The sequence below is a fragment of the Xenopus tropicalis genome, chromosome 1 (assembly GCF_000004195.4).
Source record: "Xenopus tropicalis strain Nigerian chromosome 1, UCB_Xtro_10.0, whole genome shotgun sequence".
Classification (NCBI taxonomy): Eukaryota; Metazoa; Chordata; class Amphibia; order Anura; family Pipidae; genus Xenopus; species Xenopus tropicalis.
The window spans coordinates 133428801-133448906 of NC_030677.2; the positions used below are offsets into that span (position 1 = coordinate 133428801).

Genomic DNA, 20106 nt, shown 5'->3' on the forward strand with positions numbered 1-20106 from the left:
TATAAAAATGCACTAAGGCTAATGTCTCAGAGAAATTTATTCACCTGCAATAGATTTCTGCAACTGCAGGCAAATAACCGCTCTGAAATGCCTTTCCATTGGCAACAAAACAAATTGTTGGCATGGGGAAACACTGAGCAACTTCGGAAACCTGAAGCGATGCATAGGCCTTTCCACAGGTGATTCCCTTTGTTGCTGATGGAAAGGCATTTCAAAGCAATATAAAAAAAAAAATCTGTAGCTTTTTGCTACTTTTACTGTGTTTATCTCCTGCCTGGTGGGTGAAATCTAGGTTAATTTACAGTGCTTTTACCCTGTGTCTGGAAAGAAAAAAAACTACAAATTTGTTACTACAAATGATAATGCAGTAATGTAGATGCTACTTTTGTGCATTAGTGTTCAATCCATTTGTCACTTGTTTCCATGTGTATAGACATATAGGTCAGCAGGCTACTTAGTGAATAGTAGAAATGCAGCACCAGTGATACTTATTTACATAGGCGAACTGTAAAACTATGAAATTACAAAGGCACACATTTATGAGTGGCTGGCAACCGAAACATGCACTTTATCGCAGATGGATGAAAAATTAAGGAGATAAACTAATTATCAGGTACCAAGAAATCAACAAAAAGAAGAAAATATTTTGAGTGCAAAAGGACATAATTAAAAGATTTTAATTTGGATGTTGAGCAGAATTAAAGAAACCACGCATGTATACATAACATGAACAAGCAGCTCATTATGGCTTGTTACAAAGGCTCATGAAAGAAAAGAAAGAAAAAAAAAAAAAAAAAACAACCCACGGAGTTGCCAGCAAAAGGCCCCTACCAGGTGAAAATGAAGAAATACTAGGTCAGAACTTTAATCACTCAATCCATTCAGTGAAGCGTACCAGATATGTCATTTGCTCTTGGGAGATTCCATTTAACCAAATTATTCTAGATGGAGTCAAGCACCTTCTTTAATTCTCCCTTCAAGGCATAAAATGTTGGGAACAATTAAAGCATACAGGGCTAAAAATATGAGAAATAGGCTTTAATTTTATATATACACAATTAAAGAACCCTGATACTCCCCAAGCTAAGTACCAGCAGATAGTCTGCTTTTAACAGATCTCTCAAGTTAGAATGGCATGATGATCTGACAGGGCTTATGTAAATGGTTCTAGCAATCGAGTAAAAAGAGAAAGCTAAACAAATTGTTAGAAAGGAGGAACAGGACAAACTTCAATTCATCCCATACGCAACTAAAACAGATCTCCAATGATGGCAGCTCATATTTATAACAACATTTACAACTTGCCTAAACCTATCACAGTGTAGTAAAATATGAATAGAACTTCACAACCTTTGCAATGGCAGATAATTACAAATCCTATATACACCATGGGATTTACATTTACATATTGACAGTTAGAAAAAAAAAAAAAAAAAAAGGTCAGTTGGTACTAAAGCCTTTACTGTAGCAAACCAAATATATTTACATTTTTTACAAATGCTTGACCTTAAACCGAAGTACAAAAAAAAAATCACAAAAAAAAAAAAAAAAACACTGTTTTGCGAAGTATAGCAGGATGTCAAATTCATAGCCCTCCAGCTGTCAGGAACATCAATTCGCAGACTAAGAGGGACTTCACTGAGAAATGTAGCTCACAACAGCCATAGGGACAAAAATTTGGCTTACCAGAAGTAAATTGCTAATCTGGAGTTACCCTTACGTTAAGGTTAACACCTGTGTCCGTCACATTAAAAAAAGAACAAAAAAAAGTCAGCAGACTTGTTAAGACATTTCTGATCCACCTCCCTCATATTAGTTTGTTCTAGGCAGTTTATATGTTCAGGAAGTTGTTTGCACTATTTGTGCCAGTAGGAAACAAAAAAAAGTTCATAATCCACAATCAAAGTCACTTCTTTCCTTCTTTCGATTCTAATAATGTGTCTCTTTTCCAAACTAGTAAACATTTTGGCCAGGGAAAATCCATAAGAAAGGTAGTGAAGCTGCCATCACTTTCAGTAGATGACTTCATAGACTGTGGCCTTCTTGTCCCCTGACCCAGTGACAATGTATTTGTCATCGATAGAGATATCGCAGCTCAGTACAGATGAGGATTCTTTGGACTGTGGGAAAGAAGAACACAGAGCTATTATATTGCAGTAGGGATCCTCTGAACTTTAACCTTCAGTTATTTAATGATAACAAGGAATCTCCCAGAGCAGCAATGCAGAATTATTCTGTGTGACTGCTGCAGCAATAATGGACAGAATGCAAAGGGCTACCAGGAATCTATATGTTAGACCACTTTATCCACTTTCTTTTTATTACACAATATGCTGCATTGCTTAAGTGCATGTGAACTTCACTTTTACAATAATAAGGCTTGGCTAGTCTAACCAGGGATCCACCGCGTTGTGGCTCGCAAGTAATAGGTTGTCCCCTGTTACAATAAACTAGCAGCAGACACCAAGCAAGTATACAGTCAGCTAGAGATTGCTTAAAGGACATGTAAAGCCTACATTTGCCTACAATGTATATCAGTTAGGCACGTCTCTCCCACCCAAATGGCATCATTTGTACTGCATATATCCCCTCCGTTTGCTAGCACCATCACATTTCCCTAAAGCAAATAGCAGCTTTCACCCAGTGGCCATTTTTTCTCTGATACATTTAAATCTGCAGACAGCAGATACACACACAGACCATTATTCAGCATACATTTCATCAATAATACAGGCTCACACAGGCAGAACAGTCTTTGATAAAAGTTCTGCTTTGTTTGAGCTGAGCTCAGGAGAGGAGGTTAGGAGAAAAATATTGAAGCAGACAGCTAGAGCTGAGTTTCTATGGGAACCAGCAATGCCATCTCTTCACTAGCTGCTAGACTGGAGGGCGTGTTTATTAATCTGAGCTTAGAACAACTGAGCATGCCCACAAGCCAGAAGTCAAAGCAAATTCCTGAGGGAGGGGGCCGAGTGGGTTACAGGAGGAGAAGGAAATCTAAGTGATTAAGGAGATGTTGCAGCCTTACTATTAACCTCTGGAAACCAGAGTGTCAGGTATTGAAAGATTTCAAAGAGGCTGCTCACTGATTACATTTTTGTGTGTGGGGTTTACATGTCCTTTAAGGCAGCCAAGAGACATTTCTATAACCAAGCAATTTGGTCCTAAATGTGCCTTACAGAGCACAAAATGTTGGAAACCTTTGGCCTAACCTATGTTCTCTATATTAAATGATGCATTATGCCTTAAGCCACACAAGAATGAACACTGAGGCCTGAAAAGTAACTTGGAGCAATCTAATAACATCTTCATAGACTCCTTTCATCATATGGGTCATTAATTACCAAAACAGAAGTTTGTACTATAAAAAAAAGCGGTCATGTAAAAAAGTCACGCTGTAAATATATACACATATCCCCCCCCACACAGATGTTTACAAGAAGCATTCCTTCTATTTAGCTTTATTCTACATTTACGAATCCATTTATAAGTGACATTCATAGAGAAGGCTTATAATTGATTAGCAAGCATAGGGGAAATACCTACCTGGAATATACTGGCTCCATATGGGGTTCGCCAAGCATTAAGAAGATTATCCTTTCCAGTACTTACAAACCATTTGCCTAGACGAATATCGGAACAAAACATTAAAATCATAACAAGCATAAATCATTGCAATAGATTCACATAGCTCTAAAAGGGAATTTTTAGAAAGGATTGTTTTTAAATTAATATATTTGAATGTAATGCTAATATCAGACATTCTTTGGACATATTGTTTCCCTCAGATAGAGAAAAGCATTTTGACTGACACTTTTTAATGCCTGATGACAGCAATAGTCAAAACACACCTAACATTAGCCTAAAAAAATATTTAAATCACTTAGTTAAGGATTATGACTAATTTTCTAATGCAGCTATAATCCTATAAATGAAAGGAAGTACACTAACATTAAATTTTAACCCAATATTTGAATTGTTTTTACGACAGCATCCTATTAAGCATACTGTACAAACACCAACAGTCTGCTGTCTTTCACAATACATACAGTGGCTTGCAAAAGTATTCGGCCCCCTTGAACTTTTCCACATTTTGTCACATTACAGCCACAAACCTGAATCAATTTTATTGGAATTCCACGTGAAAGACCAATACAAAGTGGTGTACACGTGAGAAGTGGAACGAAAATCGTACATGATTCCAAACATTTTTTACAAATAAATAACTGCAAAGTGGGGTGTGCGTAATTATTCAGCCCCCCGAGTCAATACTTTGTAGAACCACCTTTTGCTGCAATTACAGCTGCCAGGCTTTTAGGGTATGTCTCTACCAGCTTTGCACATCTAGAGACTGAAATCCTTGCCCATTCTTCTTTGCAAAACAGCTCCAGCTCAGTCAGATTAGATGGACAGCGTTTGTGAACAGCAGTTTTCAGATCTTGCCACAGATTCTCCATTGGATTTAGATCTGGACTTTGACTGGGCCATTCTAACACATGGATATGTTTTGTTTTAAACCATTCCATTGTTGCCCTGGCTTTATGTTTAGGGTCGTTGTCCTGCTGGAAGGTGAACCTCTGCCCCAGTCTCAAGTCTTTTGCAGACTCCAAGAGGTTTTCTTCCAAGATTGCCCTGTATTTGGCTCCATCCATCTTCCCATCAACTCTGACCAGCTTCCCTGTCCCTGCTGAAGAGAAGCCCCCCCAGAGCATGATGCTGCCACCACCATATTTGACAGTGGGGATGGTGTGTTCAGAGTGATGTGCAGTGTTAGTTTTCCGCCACACATAGCGTTTTGCATTTTGGCCAAAAAGTTCAATTTTGGTCTCATCTGACCAGAGCACCTTCTTCCACATGTTTGCTGTGTCCCCCGCATGGCTTGTGGCAAACTGCAAACGGGACTTCTTATGGTTTTCTGTTAACAATGGCTTTCTTCTTGCCACTCTTCCATAAAGGCCAACTTTGTGCAGTGCACGACTAATAGTTGTCCTATGGACAGATTCCCCCACCTGAGCTGTAGATCTCTGCAGCTCCCCCAGAGTCACCATGGGCCTCTTGGCTGCATTTCTGATCAGCGCTCTCCTTGTTCGGCCTGTGAGTTTAGGGGGACGGCCTTGTCTCGGTAGGGTTACAGTTGTGCCATACTCCTTCCATTTCTGAATGATCGCTTAAACAGTGCTCCGTGGGATGTTCAAGGCTTTGGAAATCTTTTTGTAGCCTAAGCCTGCTTTAAATTTCTCAATAACTTTATCCCTGACCTGTCTGGTGTGTTCTTTGGACTTCATGGTGGTGTTGCTCCCAATATTCTCTTAGACAACCTCTGAGGCTGTCACAGAGCAGCTGTATTTGTACCGACATTAGATTACACACAGGTGCACTCATCAGGCAATGTCTATGGGCAACTGACTGCACTCAGACCAAAAGGGGGCTGAATAATTACGCACACCCCACTTTGCAGTTATTTATTTGTAAAAAATGTTTGGAATCATGTATGATTTTCGTTCCACTTCTCACGTGTACACCACTCTGTATTTGTCTTTCACGTGGAATTCCAATAAAATTGATTCATGTTTGTGGCTGTAATGTGACAAAATGTGGAAAAGTTCAAGGGGGCCGAATACTTTTGCAAGCCACTGTATGCACTGACAGGCTAGGGATCAGCTTGTCAGTGCACACGCAGTGGATTTTGTAGCAAAAATGCATATTTTAAAGTTCTAAAGCCCTGGAGTCTGCTGTGTGTTTACTTGTAATGTTGTTTTGTCCATTCCTGCAAGAATGTTGAATGTTTTAATAAGTATTGTTAAATTTTAATATGCATTAAAACCGCGGCAGTTACCACATACACATTCAGGAAGCAGAAGGCAGCAGATCAGCTTTTCTCCCGTTGCATATAAAATGTCAGAGGCACAGCGAAAACAGTTAGGCTAATGGCAGAGTTTGTTTTCTTTGCTTTTATGGTAAAAATGAATTCTAAATGGATTGCTGGGATAATATTTCAGTTTATAAACACAGCACTCTGAAAATTAGACATCACCCCCACTCCCCTGCAAAATAAAATAGTTCCAACTTACCGCAATAGGCAAATTTTAGTGAGAGTACACAGCTTTCATGCAGGTGCAGCTGATACTTGTCTGGCTTGTTTACATGCAGTACTTCCACATTACTACTCTCCATTCCAACAGCAAGCCATTCACCAGTTGGGCAATACCCAAGAGAGAAGATCTATAGGAAACATACAGTGGTCAATCAATGCAATAAACCATCATTAGGCTACAGTAGAACCTAGATTTTAGGTTTTCCCAGAACTGATGCAGATTTTTGATCTTATGGTTTTCTGATAATTATGCCTTTTTGATACACTACAGTACCCAATCCCGGTGCAGTTTTCAGGTGACAGGAGCACTGGTAAGCAATTATACTCATAACTGTTAATTGGAAATCTCATTGTTAAGTGAAAATACAAGAGTAAAAAGAATCCCCCTGCCCTCATTTTCACTTCAAATTGCACCATGAGGCTATATGTAATTCCTGTTAAAATCAATGGGAAATTATTTCCCTAAAAGTAACAAATTACCATATGTTACATTAACCTAAATGTTTGCATTTTTATTATTTCCTTTCCTCTGGATTATTGCAAAGTTTGTATTACAGATAAACTACAGACAGCTGGAATGTCAAATGGCATGGTAGTAGCAATTGCCTCTGCAAACTAGGACTATTACTTATTTATATTAAAAAATACATTTTAAAAACATTTTATAAACCACAGTATTCATATAGGAATTATTCTACTCTCAAATAAGTAAATATTTAAAGAATAATATTAATACTTGACATTATCCCATTTTTTAGAAGGGTTGAAGGTGAAAGAAATATGGCAGCAATTACCTGTGATGTAAAGTCATGCTGCTGGAGCTGCCGTCCTTCACGCAGGTCCCAGGACCTTACCGTGTTGTCCAAACCCCCGGTCCAGAGCTTGGTACCATCATTAGAAATGTCAATACAGCTGGCTCCATCTGTGTGGCCCTGGAACTGCCTGATAAGACAAACACGATTGAATAATGATTTCCTGCCAGTATTCAAGGTAAACACTGCTGTGTTGTTAGCTTTGGACTTTCCCTACATGTGTCACCTCTTGTAAATATATTAAAAGAGTAACACGCCCCCCTTTCTGTTTTGAGATAAAGCGCAGGCGCTTATGTGGCTCTAATTTCAGTAATTTAATTAGCAAACTTTAGAATAGGCAATTTGGATAAAATCATTTGTTGCCAATGAGCGGATTCTTCTAATTATATTTTATACAAGCATTGCACAAAATAGCTTGCACAAAATGTTCACTTATCTCTATGGCTGCAAAGAGTTTCTCTAAGGGATAATATTTAACAGAAAATTTCAGTATCCATACAAAAATGCTCAATAGACACAAAAGTTTCCAATGTATACAAAATCTAGACTGCATGAGCTCCTGTTTTTATACACCCATAATGTTTTTCTGTTCCTTACTAAAAAAATCTTTGTTTTGTTCTAGTACAGTGGTTCTCAACCTTCCTAATGCCGCGACCCTATTTACTAGACTAACGTTTCGGCTAGCACTCTAGCCTTTTTCAAACTTTGAAAAAGGCTAGAGTGCTAGCCGAAACGTTAGTCTCCTCTTTAATAAAATAATTTGTTTGTATAAGTCCTGTGAGTGCTGACCCTCTCTCAAGCACTTATATATATATATATATATATATATATTTTTATTTTTTTTTTTTACAAGAGAGTGGCACACCGCTTTAGTTAAATACCCAGGTGCATGGTAAAAATATAACACATCACATAAAAAAGACCAGCAACACTGCCATACATACTAGAAGTATGTGCCCCTGTACAAAAAAAAAAAAACTAATATAAAAATAAATAAAATATATTGGCTAGAAGGGAAATTCCAAAAGGAGACTGACTAACTGTGCTTAGAATTTCATGTGAAGGTAGGAACTAGAATTATCAGAGTCCCAAATCTGTCATGTGCCTGCCAAGCAGCCTGTAAAGCCTTGTGGATTTATTCCAGACTGAATAGTTTGCTGGACTTCTATTCAAGCAGGTTTGCCAACTTAATAGGATTCAAAAGATGTGAGCTACATACAACCTAGCTCTAAGAGCAATTAAATAAAAATCCGTGCTAAGCCTTATTTAACCCCTTTGGCATTCACTGCTAGTATTAAAATATTCCAACTGTCAGGGTCATGGAACACAAAATACAAAAGGTCACTTCTTAAGAACTGGTGTCAGCATTCCACTGAGCTGATATATGTTAAGTGAATGGCCTTGCTCAAATTAATATTTGTCACTATTTAAAGAGTGAAACCGCCTCCAGCCTATTCTGCCTTTTGGCTTATGGCTCCTTAAAGTCAATGTAATCTTAACATAAAATAGATGTTAGACCATAATAGCAGGCAGAGTATATATAAACTCAGTAATTGTGCTTCTTCATCTAGCAGAATTATATGCCACAGTCCTAATACTTAGTATAAATCAGTTTGTATGTGACCTATAAGCAGCTTTAAAGCTTTAAGAAAGATGTAAAATTTGTCATGTGTCCACTTCCTGCTGATCAAAATGTCACCCTGAAGCAAGGCATTTTGGAATCACTTGTGACACCCCAAAGTGCGCCAAATAACTACTTTATGGGAAGCAAATATTGGGGCCTGCTTTTTGCAGTAAAAAAAACCCAAGTCTCAATATCTAAGGATGTCCTTGAAATTACTTTAAAGCCAGTATGTTTATTTGCTGCAATGCCATAAAGCAGAGTAAACAGACTGCAACATCATAGAAATTGATGAGAAATTGTGCATGGTAAAAAAAAGTGAGAAAGTCTCAGTTGACAGTTCCTCAAGTTCCAAGCCAGACACTCTGGTTATATCCAGTTTCACTAGAGTAAGATTAGGTGACCATTTTAAAGTATATGCCCACCTTTATTTTGGATGTGATACATGCAGAAAATGAGTACAATAGTCATTGTGGGTTCTATGTTCAGCTGTTTCTTTTTGCAGCATTAAAATGTTTCAATTATAAAGTTATACATTTACAGTTTACAATGTGCCAAGCAAGCTAAGGTCTTGGTAAAAAGCAGACAATGGCAGGCGGCTTGGCACAGTAAAACATAACCACCCTCTAAATATTCCTGTATAAAGTTTATTATATTATCATAGATTTTAAAACAAGTGTTAAAGCACTAGATTAGCAAAAAAAATTAGATCAATAGGCCATTATGTTATTATTCAAGTGTACAGTTCTAACTTATTCATAAAACCTATCCGCCAGTAATTTTGTTCTATAATCCATGGTATTTAATTTCATTGTTCAGATTTTGGCTTACCTTACTAGAGTCTGGTTGTGCAAATCCCAGACTGCAATGTTGCCATCACTACAGCAGGAGAAGCAGACCTTGGAATCAGGGCTGATGGCCAGAGCATAGCAGGCTGGAGCAGATGATGTCAGTTCTGCTTTTATACGTGGAGTAGGAGCTGCCAGGTCCCAAATGGATAATGTGCTGGCTTCCCCTCCCACAATAAGAGTGCATCCATCAGGCAGCAATTTACATGATCTGATGTAGTTATCTCTGTTCTGTGAAATTGGGAAAAAAGCAGTAAGTACAATTTGTACAAGCGAGCTAAAGGTTGATAATAGATATAAAAAAAAAACATACAAATCCAGAAGAACTTAATATCGCTGATAAACTGTGGACAAAGGCTGATAACCACTCTTCTCATTACAATAACAGCGGTTGAAAATGATTAAAGTGCATTAAAGTACAAATATGCTGAAGCTTAGTTCAAACATGCCTTTTCAACTAAAGGGAGGAAAGCCTTCTTCTGCACTAGTAGTGATATGGTCTCTGATGCCTGTCCTGCTTACCTTGGACATAAGGCTCATCGAACATAATGCTGCCATCACTGTTAGTGGTAAAACACATCGACAAACTAATACCTACTATTCATCATAACGAATGGAAACTACTGCTTAGTTTTAACACACCTACTAAGGCAACAATTTAAGGGGAAAACCTATAATATTCTCCTCCTTATTATCCCCCTTACTTGTTTATACAACTTCTGCATCATAAATGGATTAAACATACAGCCTTTAAAAGGCAGCACTATGAATCTCCAGTTCAATTTTCCACAACTAGACAATCAGTTCAGAAAATATTCATTTACAAAATTAATAAGTATACCCAACAAATAATTTTAAATCACTGGCATAAGAATCAATTAAATTTTTAACAACTTGGTTTTACTGAGGTATTCAGTATCAAAGCATAACAGTAGTATTCCTACTAGTGTTAGGTGCCAGATCCAGAAATGATCCAAAGGTGGTATGTCTTGCATCGCCACAAATGAATAATTAATACCATGGCTTTCAGCCAGTCAGCAGCAAGATGAACCATGAACTCAGCTATAAGTTGCAGGGCCCAATTTAAAGAATGAGTTAGCAGATGATACAGACACTGAAGCCACAAGGTCATTTATCTGCTTCCACCAAAAGCCCAAACAAGCAGTTGAGTGTTCCTGTTTTCATGAATGTATTGTAGCACTATACATTCAGATAAATAGATACATAAAAAATATGTCTTGATTGCAACAAAAGTACTTTACATAATCAGTTTCAAACTGCCTGTAACAGTCATAAGCCCAAGCACTTGAACTATTAAATTCAGGAAAACCTATACAGTAAACCCAGGCTCAGAGTTCTACAACATTCCAATATTAGACTGAAATAAAATATCAGATAGGAAGAACATTACTGTGCTGCTGAATTATAGCAAGAACAGTGGAGCTGGTGGAGGGTTCCAAAGGTTGAATCTGCCTGACCTAGACCTGCCTGGCAGGAATAATACACTATAAGCTCCTAAGTGTTGGTACTTCTATTATTTACGATAAAAAACAAACAAGTAAAGGGCACAGGCTTATATTCTTCTTCAAGCTCAATTATAACTTTGTTTACGTGCATTCCTTAAAAGTTCTGAAAAAAGCAGCCTGAACGTGTATATATACAGCTGTGGCTGCAGCAGCTTATGTACACATACATCACAGCAATCCTAAGACTATTTTTCATAAACGTCAACTAACAATTTTTTAACCACCTACTTGGCAAACAAGCAGTGTAAATAGACAGTGAAAAGGACTGCAGTCAATAGAACTAGCTATACATATGCAAATAATTTACAATGTAAGGTGGTCTCTGTAATTCAAGCTAGAAAATATGATCTGACCGCCATTCATATTTAACCAGAATACACATCTGAAACACCTCATACTTCCTTTGAGCAAAGCTCCCCCTAAAAGATAAAATTCTCACATTTCAGATAGACAACTTTTATTTCAACCATAATATTCACTGACAAAAGAAATGGATACTTCTCAAACTTTATAGCCTAACTCAGGAAACAGAGTCCACAGTTATTTCCTTAGTTTTAAAAGGACATGAGCCGAAGCCTGCAAATCTATTTCCTGGTAGATTCTCAAAGGGAAAATTACCCTTGTGCACAGGTTCCTGTTCACTTACCAGGCAATCCAGCTGAGAGACAGGGCTTTTGTTGCCAGGTTGGCTGATATCCCAGACTTTAACACATCCCTTCCCACCAGTGTACACATGTCTCGTGGGGTTACTGATGGTAACTGCGCACACTACCTCCCCGTGATTTAGTGTGTTTATCTGCCGTGCATGTCTTGGAATGCCTGGTCCTATAAGTGCATCAGGAGGGAAAGGGACTGGCTGCATTTGACCATCTGCTGTAACATGAAACGAATAGGCCCTAGGAGGAAAAAAAAAAACTATCAGTATATTAACTAAAAACACATGAATTTGCATGAAATGCAATTTTAAAAGAACTGTACTATTTTTTATTTAAGCATGTCGAAAAAATACATTGTATGCAAAATTCTTTTAGACTCATTTTTGTTTCAGATTTGTTTAGAAGAACTAAAAACAGCATTGTGGAACCCTAAAAAGCTCTCTAACTCTCAACTAAGGAATCCTATATCTGAGACCAGACCATCTGAGTCGCCACTTATTGTGTGTATCGCCACTCACAGTATTGTGAAGTACTGAATTCAGTAAATAATCAATTTGTAGCTATTGCTATTTCTTAAACTAAAGTATTGACAATGCAAGCTGCCCTCACTCTAGGGTAATTATTTGGAACACTAATACCGTAACCACAAGGGAAATAACAAAAGCTCAATTAAAAATTTAAAACCGCACTTTGTGTCCTAGGTTTCATGTCAGTGGTAACGGTCAAACATTCATTCTGAAGGTATAGTTTTCCTTTGAATTGCACATCTGGCTCTTGGCTTAGAAATATTAAGAATTAGGTTTATAACAGGACAGTTTTGTAATAAAAGACACTACAGCAACCAATCACCTGTTTAAAAGCAAACATCTTATTGGTTGCTATGGGTTACTGCTAATGGGCAAGCTTAGTGCCTTTTATTACATATGGACGATGTCTGTGAATACATGTTTTTATCACATTCCTTGTCCTGTGATTGTTGTTATATATGCAAGAATATGTATTTTCCTCATTTATGCGATTCACTTATTTATACAAGGATCACGTTTTCAGCTTTTCATCTAGTGTTAAAAAGGCAAAATTAAAATATTTGTTCATTGCATGTATAGGCTTTTAACTGTATTCTCTGTAATAAAATCATTGATATGCATTAAGCCAGCATAATGGTTTTCCTTGATTCCTTTACTTTTCAAACAATAGGGTTTTCTCTTCCTTAACAATAGCATGCTTTATGCTGTTGGAAGAGTGGTACTCATGCTTCTGTGCATAAACAGATTTACCTAAAATAAACTTTACAGTAAAGACAACAGCTTCTGAAGTTAACTATAATATAAGCACAGCATTCCTATTTTGGTAACTTTGTGTTACAACTTGCACAATTTGAATGATGGTTCAAAAAACTTTGGCACTATACTAAGACACAAATCGTGAAAAATCACCCCTAACTTAACTGAAGAGATTAAGCACAAAAATACTCTGCTTTGCTTTAATGTTATGTAGTGCCTGGGCTAGTACACAATCAAATTCTTGCCTGCATTTTATTCTTGCATAATTTGGTTGATAATTGAGGCTTTACACACTTTACTTGTTTACCACTGTCGTCTCCTGCAGTGTATTAATCATTAATAACTAAATATACAGCCCATTTTTGCATTACATAAATCTTGATGGCTAAGCTTATGGTACAGAACATATTTGCTTGCATTTAAAATAAATGTGTAAGATTGTTTAAAGTACTGTTCAAATGGTGTTCTTATGCATGTATTTAAATGACTTTGCATAGTTCAGGGCCCAGTGAATGCAATAAACTGGATGCCCCCTTGTCTGGGGTGCCTTCAAACTATTTTTTTAAATCTCCAAATAGCAAAAATATGTTCTAAAGATATTAGTGGCACAATACACTAATGTAAGCAAGCTAACAACTCAAGAGAATATGTAAAAGTGTAAATATACAGAGATGGAGTGTTTAATTAAAAAAAACATTGAATTTAATTGGACCGGTTTGTCCTTCTTACAAATGGCACATTGACATACATTAAAGAGAAGGAAAGGTAAAATCACTGAGGGGTTCCAAAATGTTAGGCACCCACCCAATGATTGTAATCGTTTATCATATACCTTGGATTGGCGCTCCTGTTAGGAGCAGCCTGGGGTAGTTGTGAATGAGCAATCCTCTTTCTTCTCTTGTCTGTCTTGAATTCCGGGGTTGGCGCATGTGCAGTAGAGTGAAGAGGCCAGCTTTTTGGTTAAAGTTCGGCCGTTCACTCTACTGCGAGCGCACAAGTGGCACCAAGACAGAAGGAGGAAAATGATGGCTCATCCGCAGCTATCCCGGGGAGCACCAGCCAGGGGTATAAAATAAGCCATTACAATCACTGAGGGAATGCCTAAAATTTTGGCACCTCCCCCCCCCCCCCCCCCCCCCCCCCCCAGTGTACGTTTCCTTCTCCTTTACCTGCCCAGAAAGGACAAGAGGACTGACCATGCATAATTTCTGATGTGAATAATGAATAACCTCTGTAAAGTGCTGCAGAAATGTGTCAGAACTATATAAATAATAACATTAGATTTTAAAGGTAATATGTAAAAGTAGATAAGGATGGCCCTGCAGATACACATTTTACCTTTCACCCAAATTTACTTTTACAGATGAAGTATAAAAAGCAGATAGCACTGTAAAAAAAAAAAATCTTTTAAAAGATTACACTTTAGTTTATAGCACAAACAAACCCATAATGCCTTTCCCTTTTCCCTAAAAACTTACGGTTTGCCACCAGGGATTCCAGCTAAATTTGGAGGCATTCCTGGCACTCGCATGTGTGGTGGAGGGTCAAATCCAGACTGAAAAATCAAAACAGAGAAAACAAATAGGTTTTTGTTAACACAAGATTCTTGCAAAAAGAGGTATGTTGATGAGAACAAATACCAGAACTTCAAAGCAGGAGAATACTAGAATGCTAGTTTTTAGACTGCTTAAATTTATGTCCATTTATAAAAATAGGTTCTTTGATGGCAAGTCTTTAAACTATTTTGCCTAATTATTCTTCTTCCGAAATCCACCCTTTAGAGTATTCAATTTAACCTGCACATACTCATACTGAATTCCACTGTGGCCTGGACCTGGAAGCTACACAATTCTTATATTCCCATTACTCTTTTGGCATGAATGTTCCCTCAAAAAATGTGCACCTAGAAGAGTACCTCAAAAGGTTTAGAAAAACATTAATTCACCAGCTGTGTTAACATGTATTTATAAAGTGCCAACATATTCTACAGCGCTGTGTGCACAGGACATAAACTTCCTCTTATATACAAAAATTACTCATACATACGTACATGCATCTAAGCCCTTAACTACGCAAATAACAGGGCATCTAGCAATACTGCAGTTTATATTCTCTTACCATTGGCGATCGTCCATAAGCTACAACAGCAGCTGCTGCAGCTGCACTCATATGGGGGGACATATTGTGCAAGCTAGCATAGGCAGCTCCTGGACTCGTCAGTTCTCCATTCATGCCTGCATGTGGTACCATTCCAAATGGACCGGCATAGGGACCAGGAACTGCCAAAGGTGTTCTCAAGCCAGCAGCAGCTGTTAAATAAATTAAAACATTATTTAGTTTTAAACACCTAAAATGCAAAGGACAAGCATTAGGCTAAGTGTGCGAAAAAAATGTAACTGCATACAGAACACTTTTTTTTTATCTTCAACACAACACATGCATGCTCAGCAGGAGCCATCCAGATTTACAGACTGAAAGGGAAGGAAGTTTTAGTCACTAGTTAGCTATATTTTGGGCTATGTATGCACATTTTATACAAAAATTGAGGCAAGCTACCCAAAATAGTGTATAATCACATACCGTGGTAGCAACATGGTTTATTCCCCATCACCCAAAACAGTTTGGTGTTGCTACTATGGAATATGTGGAAGCTAAATGACAGACTTATGTATAAATGCAAACAAAAAAGGGATGTTATTTCTAAATTAAGTACATTACAATAGAAAATAATCCTAGTTGTAAAATAGAGCATGCTATCTCTCTATCAATGTATGCACAATTTTAAAGATGGGTTTCAAACATTTTCAAACAAGATTAAGTATGTGGTTTAACATTAACTTAGTTTATCAGCTTAGATGTTCAATACATACCAACAGAAAATAGCTTTGCAACCAATGTAGCTTTGAATTATTTGCTTTTCACATTAAAATACAGATCTCTCATATATAATGTTTAGAGTCAAGAGTCCCTATAAGATTCCTGTGTATGTGATTAATTAACAAGTGCAGCAACTGCACATTTATCTGGCCCAATTCCCTAGTATGAACAGTAGATGACAGTACAAAGACTGGTGCTATTTACTAAAATGTATGCGCTAGTGTCTCGAGTGATCTGGAAATACAGTAGATTCAGACAATTATTTTTTGCCAGCTGCAATATTTTCTTTTCTGCTTGGTTTTTGGCCTATTCCATTACGTGCTTAAACTCCCTACTGTTTAGCATTATTTGCTTTTCTTTGGTCCTTTTTAGGGCTCTGGCACACGGGGAGATTAGTCGCCCGCGACAAAACTCCCTGTTCGCGGGCGACTAATCTCCCCATGTGCCAGAGCCCTTAAACTTTGTGTAAAGTTCCAAAAGATCTTAGTAGCAGCTAGCTACTAGACTTCTATTTTAATTCTATAGAGAATTATGAAAGTCAACTTTTCTTGAGGAACTATTTTGATAATTATTTTGAAAGATGTGGCCTATGCTCTTGCAACTCTTAACACTTACTACTGGTTTTGTCAGATTGATTGGAAGAGAGAAAATATCCTTTTATTTATAACCAAGTTTGCTTCCACTCAGGATACCCTAGGACAGTGCTGTCCAACTGGCAGCCCCCCTCTGTGTGGCCCCCCCACCTGTCTGGCTGCTTTGATGGCTTACCTTTGTGTAAGCTTTAAATGGTATCAGTACTGATCTTAACTAGCCCCATGCATGATTCAGGCTGTAATCTCTCTGTATTGTTTAACTCTTTTACGTGTCCCATATGTCGTTGGTGTTTAAGGTCTTCTCTCTGCAGCGGCGGCATGTGCCGCCGCTGCAGAGAGTTTCTATCGATGACGGCCCCCCTGGGCAACATGCCAGGGCGGCTGTCATCAGGGTCCTGCGAGCCGATCGCTCGCAGGACCCTCCAGGAAGCAGCAGACGTGATCGCATCGCGCCTGCTGCTTCCTGCTTCCTCCCTCTCCCTCAGCGCCAGCGCCACTGAAGAGGAGGCGATCGGTCTTCAGGACAGGTAAGGAGTATTATTTTTTTTTTGCATTTATACACACTTACACACACATTTATACACACTTACATACATTTACACACACTTACAGCACACATTTTAGCATTTTTTTTGTTCGATTTTTTTTTCATTTTTCACACTTTTATACACTTATTTACACTCATATACACACTTACACACTATCACACAATTTTTACACATGTACATTTTTTCATTTTACCACTTTGTTTTTAGTTTCTTTTACCTAAAAACTGTTTATTTTGACAGCGTGACTATTGGATCAGATATTCTGACCTCTAATTACACTGTCATGTGACTTATTTTGTTGTTTCACTGATTTGCACAATTTTTGTGGTTTTATTGCATTTTTATCCCTGTATATGTGTTCCTAATCTGTTTTTAGCGTAGCTTTGCCAGGTGTAACTTTGGTGTACAAAAATAACTTTACCTATTTTGAATTCATCAGAATGTGTACTTTCCAAAAATATATGGTTTTCTGGGGGTCACTGTATAGTTAGGGGGGGTTACTGCACATAATTCGCTGACAGGGGGCTCTGTGTGCAAAAGCTGAGTTGGCAGGCGAGAAATCCTTATGCGCTATTTTTGTTTTGGGTTCAGTACATACCGCAGACTTTGGTATATCTATGCATATTGGGCATCAAACTGTTCAGAAGGCCTCTGGTGTTCCTATTTGGGGTGACTTGCCTTTGTATGCAAGAAATTGTGAGATAAATGCGGCAAATTGCAACATTTTTAGGCGATTTTCTGAAATGTCATAAAAACCAATAACTTTAGGAAAGCTCTGCAGATTGGTACTTTGGTGTAGAAAGGACTCTTTACCCTTGTTGGATTTGTCAGAATGTGTACTTTCCAAAAATATATGGTTTTGTGGGGGTCACTGTATAGTTAGGGGAAGTTTTGGCACATAATACACTGTCAGGGGACTTTGTGTGCAAAAGCTGAGCTGGCAGGCGAGAAATCCTTATGCGCTATTTTCATTTTGGGTTCAGTATATACCGCAGACTTTGGTATATCTATGCATATTGGGCATCAAACTGTTCAGTAGGCCTCTGGTGTTCCTATTTTGGGTGATTTGTCTTTATCTTATCTTTATCAAGAAATTGTGAGAGATAAATGCGGCAAATTGCAACATTTTTATGCGATTTTCGAAATGTCATATAAATCTGCAAACTTAGGAAAGCTTTACAGCTTGGTACTTTGAAGCAAGAAGAAATGTTTACCCATCATAGATTCGGGGGGATGTGTACTTTCCAAAAATATATGGCTTTCTGGGGTGAGCATACTTTTTTGTAGCATTATCCCACAAAAAGGATGTAAATGTGTTGATTTTGCAGGAAATGATAGATCATATGGGGGTATGTTCCCGTTGGGGCCCCTACATGCCACATACTTAGGTAAACCTATACATATTGGGCATCAAACTGTTCAGTGGACCCCTGGCGTTCATATTTAGGGTGTTTTATCTTGGTACCTAATGCTATGTGGGAGATAAGATGCTGCAAAGTGGAAGCTTTGAGGGGATTTTTGGAAATGTCATCAAAATTGCTAACTTTAGAAAAGCTGTGCGGCTTGGTACTTTGGAGTAGAAAGACATGGGTACCCATTTTCGATTCAGGGGAATGTGTACTTTCCAAAAATATATGACTTTCTGGGGTAAGCGTACTTTTTACTAGCTTTATCCCACATATAATGATGTAAATGTGTTGATTTTGCAGGAGCCGAAATGACAGAAATGACAGTACATATGGGGGTATGTTCACATTGGAGCCCCTACATGCCACATACTTAGGTAAACCTATACATATTGGGCATCAAACTGTTCAGTGGACCCCTGGCGTTCATATTTAGGGTGTTTTATTTGGTTACTTTATGACCTGTAGGAGATAAGATACTATAGACTGGAAGCTTTGAAGCGATTTTTTAAAAAAATCACAAATTTTGATAAAAACCAATAACTTTAGGAAAGCATTGTGACTTGATAGTTTGGAGTAGACAGACAGTTGTGCCTATTCTGTATTCCCCAGAATCTGTTCTTTCCAAAAATGTACAATTTTCTGGGATAAACCTTCTGTTAGTGGAATTTTTGGCCTTGAAATCTAAAGTATGCAGCTTTCTGGAGCAGTGCTTTGGAAATTTGGTAGTGTACTGCTGGGAGTTTTTGACCTATACAAGTGAGAAATCTCCATAAAACTATATATTTGGTATTGGCACGTTCAGGAGACATGGAACTTTCCAAATCAGTTGTATATTCGTGCATAAAATAATTTTTGTTTCTAGTATATGTGATTATATTATGGAAAATTTGATTTTTTTTGCATTTTTAGACATTTAGAAGCCTATATCTTGTTACAGAATTGGAATTACACAAAAATTCTACCATATTTTGAAAGCTTAAGTTGTTCTGAAAAAAACGATATATTGTTTTCCTGGGTAAACTAAAAGTCCCCCCGAGGAAAGGCCCCTAAAGTGAAACAGTGCAAAATGTTCAAAAACTGTCTGGCAATACAAGTTCCGCTTTGACCAAAACAGCTGGCAGTAAAAGGGTTAAAAATGTAATCCCTTGTACTGTTCACACCTTCTAATCTCTGCATTGTTTACTCCCTGCAGTGTTCACACCTCAGGCTCAGGCTGTAATCATCCATATTGTTCTCCTGTTCACACATCAGACATTGTATGTACTGCCTGGTCTATGCTGCCCTATGCTGCCTGTGTGTGCCATACTCTGCCTGCCCTGCCTTTGTGCCATGCTCTGCCTGCCCTATGCTGCCTGTGTGTGCCATACTCAGCCCTACCCTGCCTGTGTGCCATGCTCTGCCAGCCCTATGCTGCCTGTGTGTGCCATACTCAGCCCTACCCTGCCTGTGTGTGCCATACTCTGCCTACCCTATGCTGCCTGTGGGAGGTGAACCTGGCAGGGGTTTGTTTTGGGAGTTTGTTAGCAGTTGGAAATAGTGATGAAATGGTCCCTAAGGTGTGTAATTATATGCTGGGGGTTGCTGTGCTATCCACAGGGGAGGAGGAGGTATATGGATTTAAGGGTACGTCTTAATACGACATAATATAATTCTTTCACATATGAATGATGGTGTGAGTGAGGACGAAGCATTTGGGTTTTTGCTGCACTACCACTATAGTGATAAAATGGGTGTGGTTTGAAGTGGGTGTGGCTTAAAGGGGGAGTGGCCAAAACTGGCTTCTATTAACGGCCCTCCACCATGTATGCAAGAGAAATTCCGGCCCTCGGCACCGCAGAA

At 38.2% G+C, this 20106-nt stretch overlaps 1 protein-coding gene across 3 annotated transcripts in view; it reads right to left on the reverse strand.

Annotated features, from left to right (window-relative positions):
* Nucleotides 1-653: 653 nt before the first annotated feature.
* tle1 (transducin like enhancer of split 1) overlaps nt 654-20106 on the reverse strand; it is a 52356-nt gene continuing 32903 nt past the window's right edge. For 2 of the 3 annotated variants that reach the window (XM_012961206.3, XM_012961241.3), the window contains exons 13-20: nt 14959-15149; nt 14319-14395; nt 11548-11797; nt 9359-9606; nt 6889-7036; nt 6072-6222; nt 3547-3623; nt 654-2120 (exon numbers count right to left, since the gene is read on the reverse strand). In XM_012961206.3, the coding sequence (XP_012816660.1) occupies nt 2013-2120; nt 3547-3623; nt 6072-6222; nt 6889-7036; nt 9359-9606; nt 11548-11797; nt 14319-14395; nt 14959-15149 (1250 nt within the window). In that variant the 3' untranslated portion in view covers nt 654-2012. 3 annotated transcript variants of the gene reach the window in all.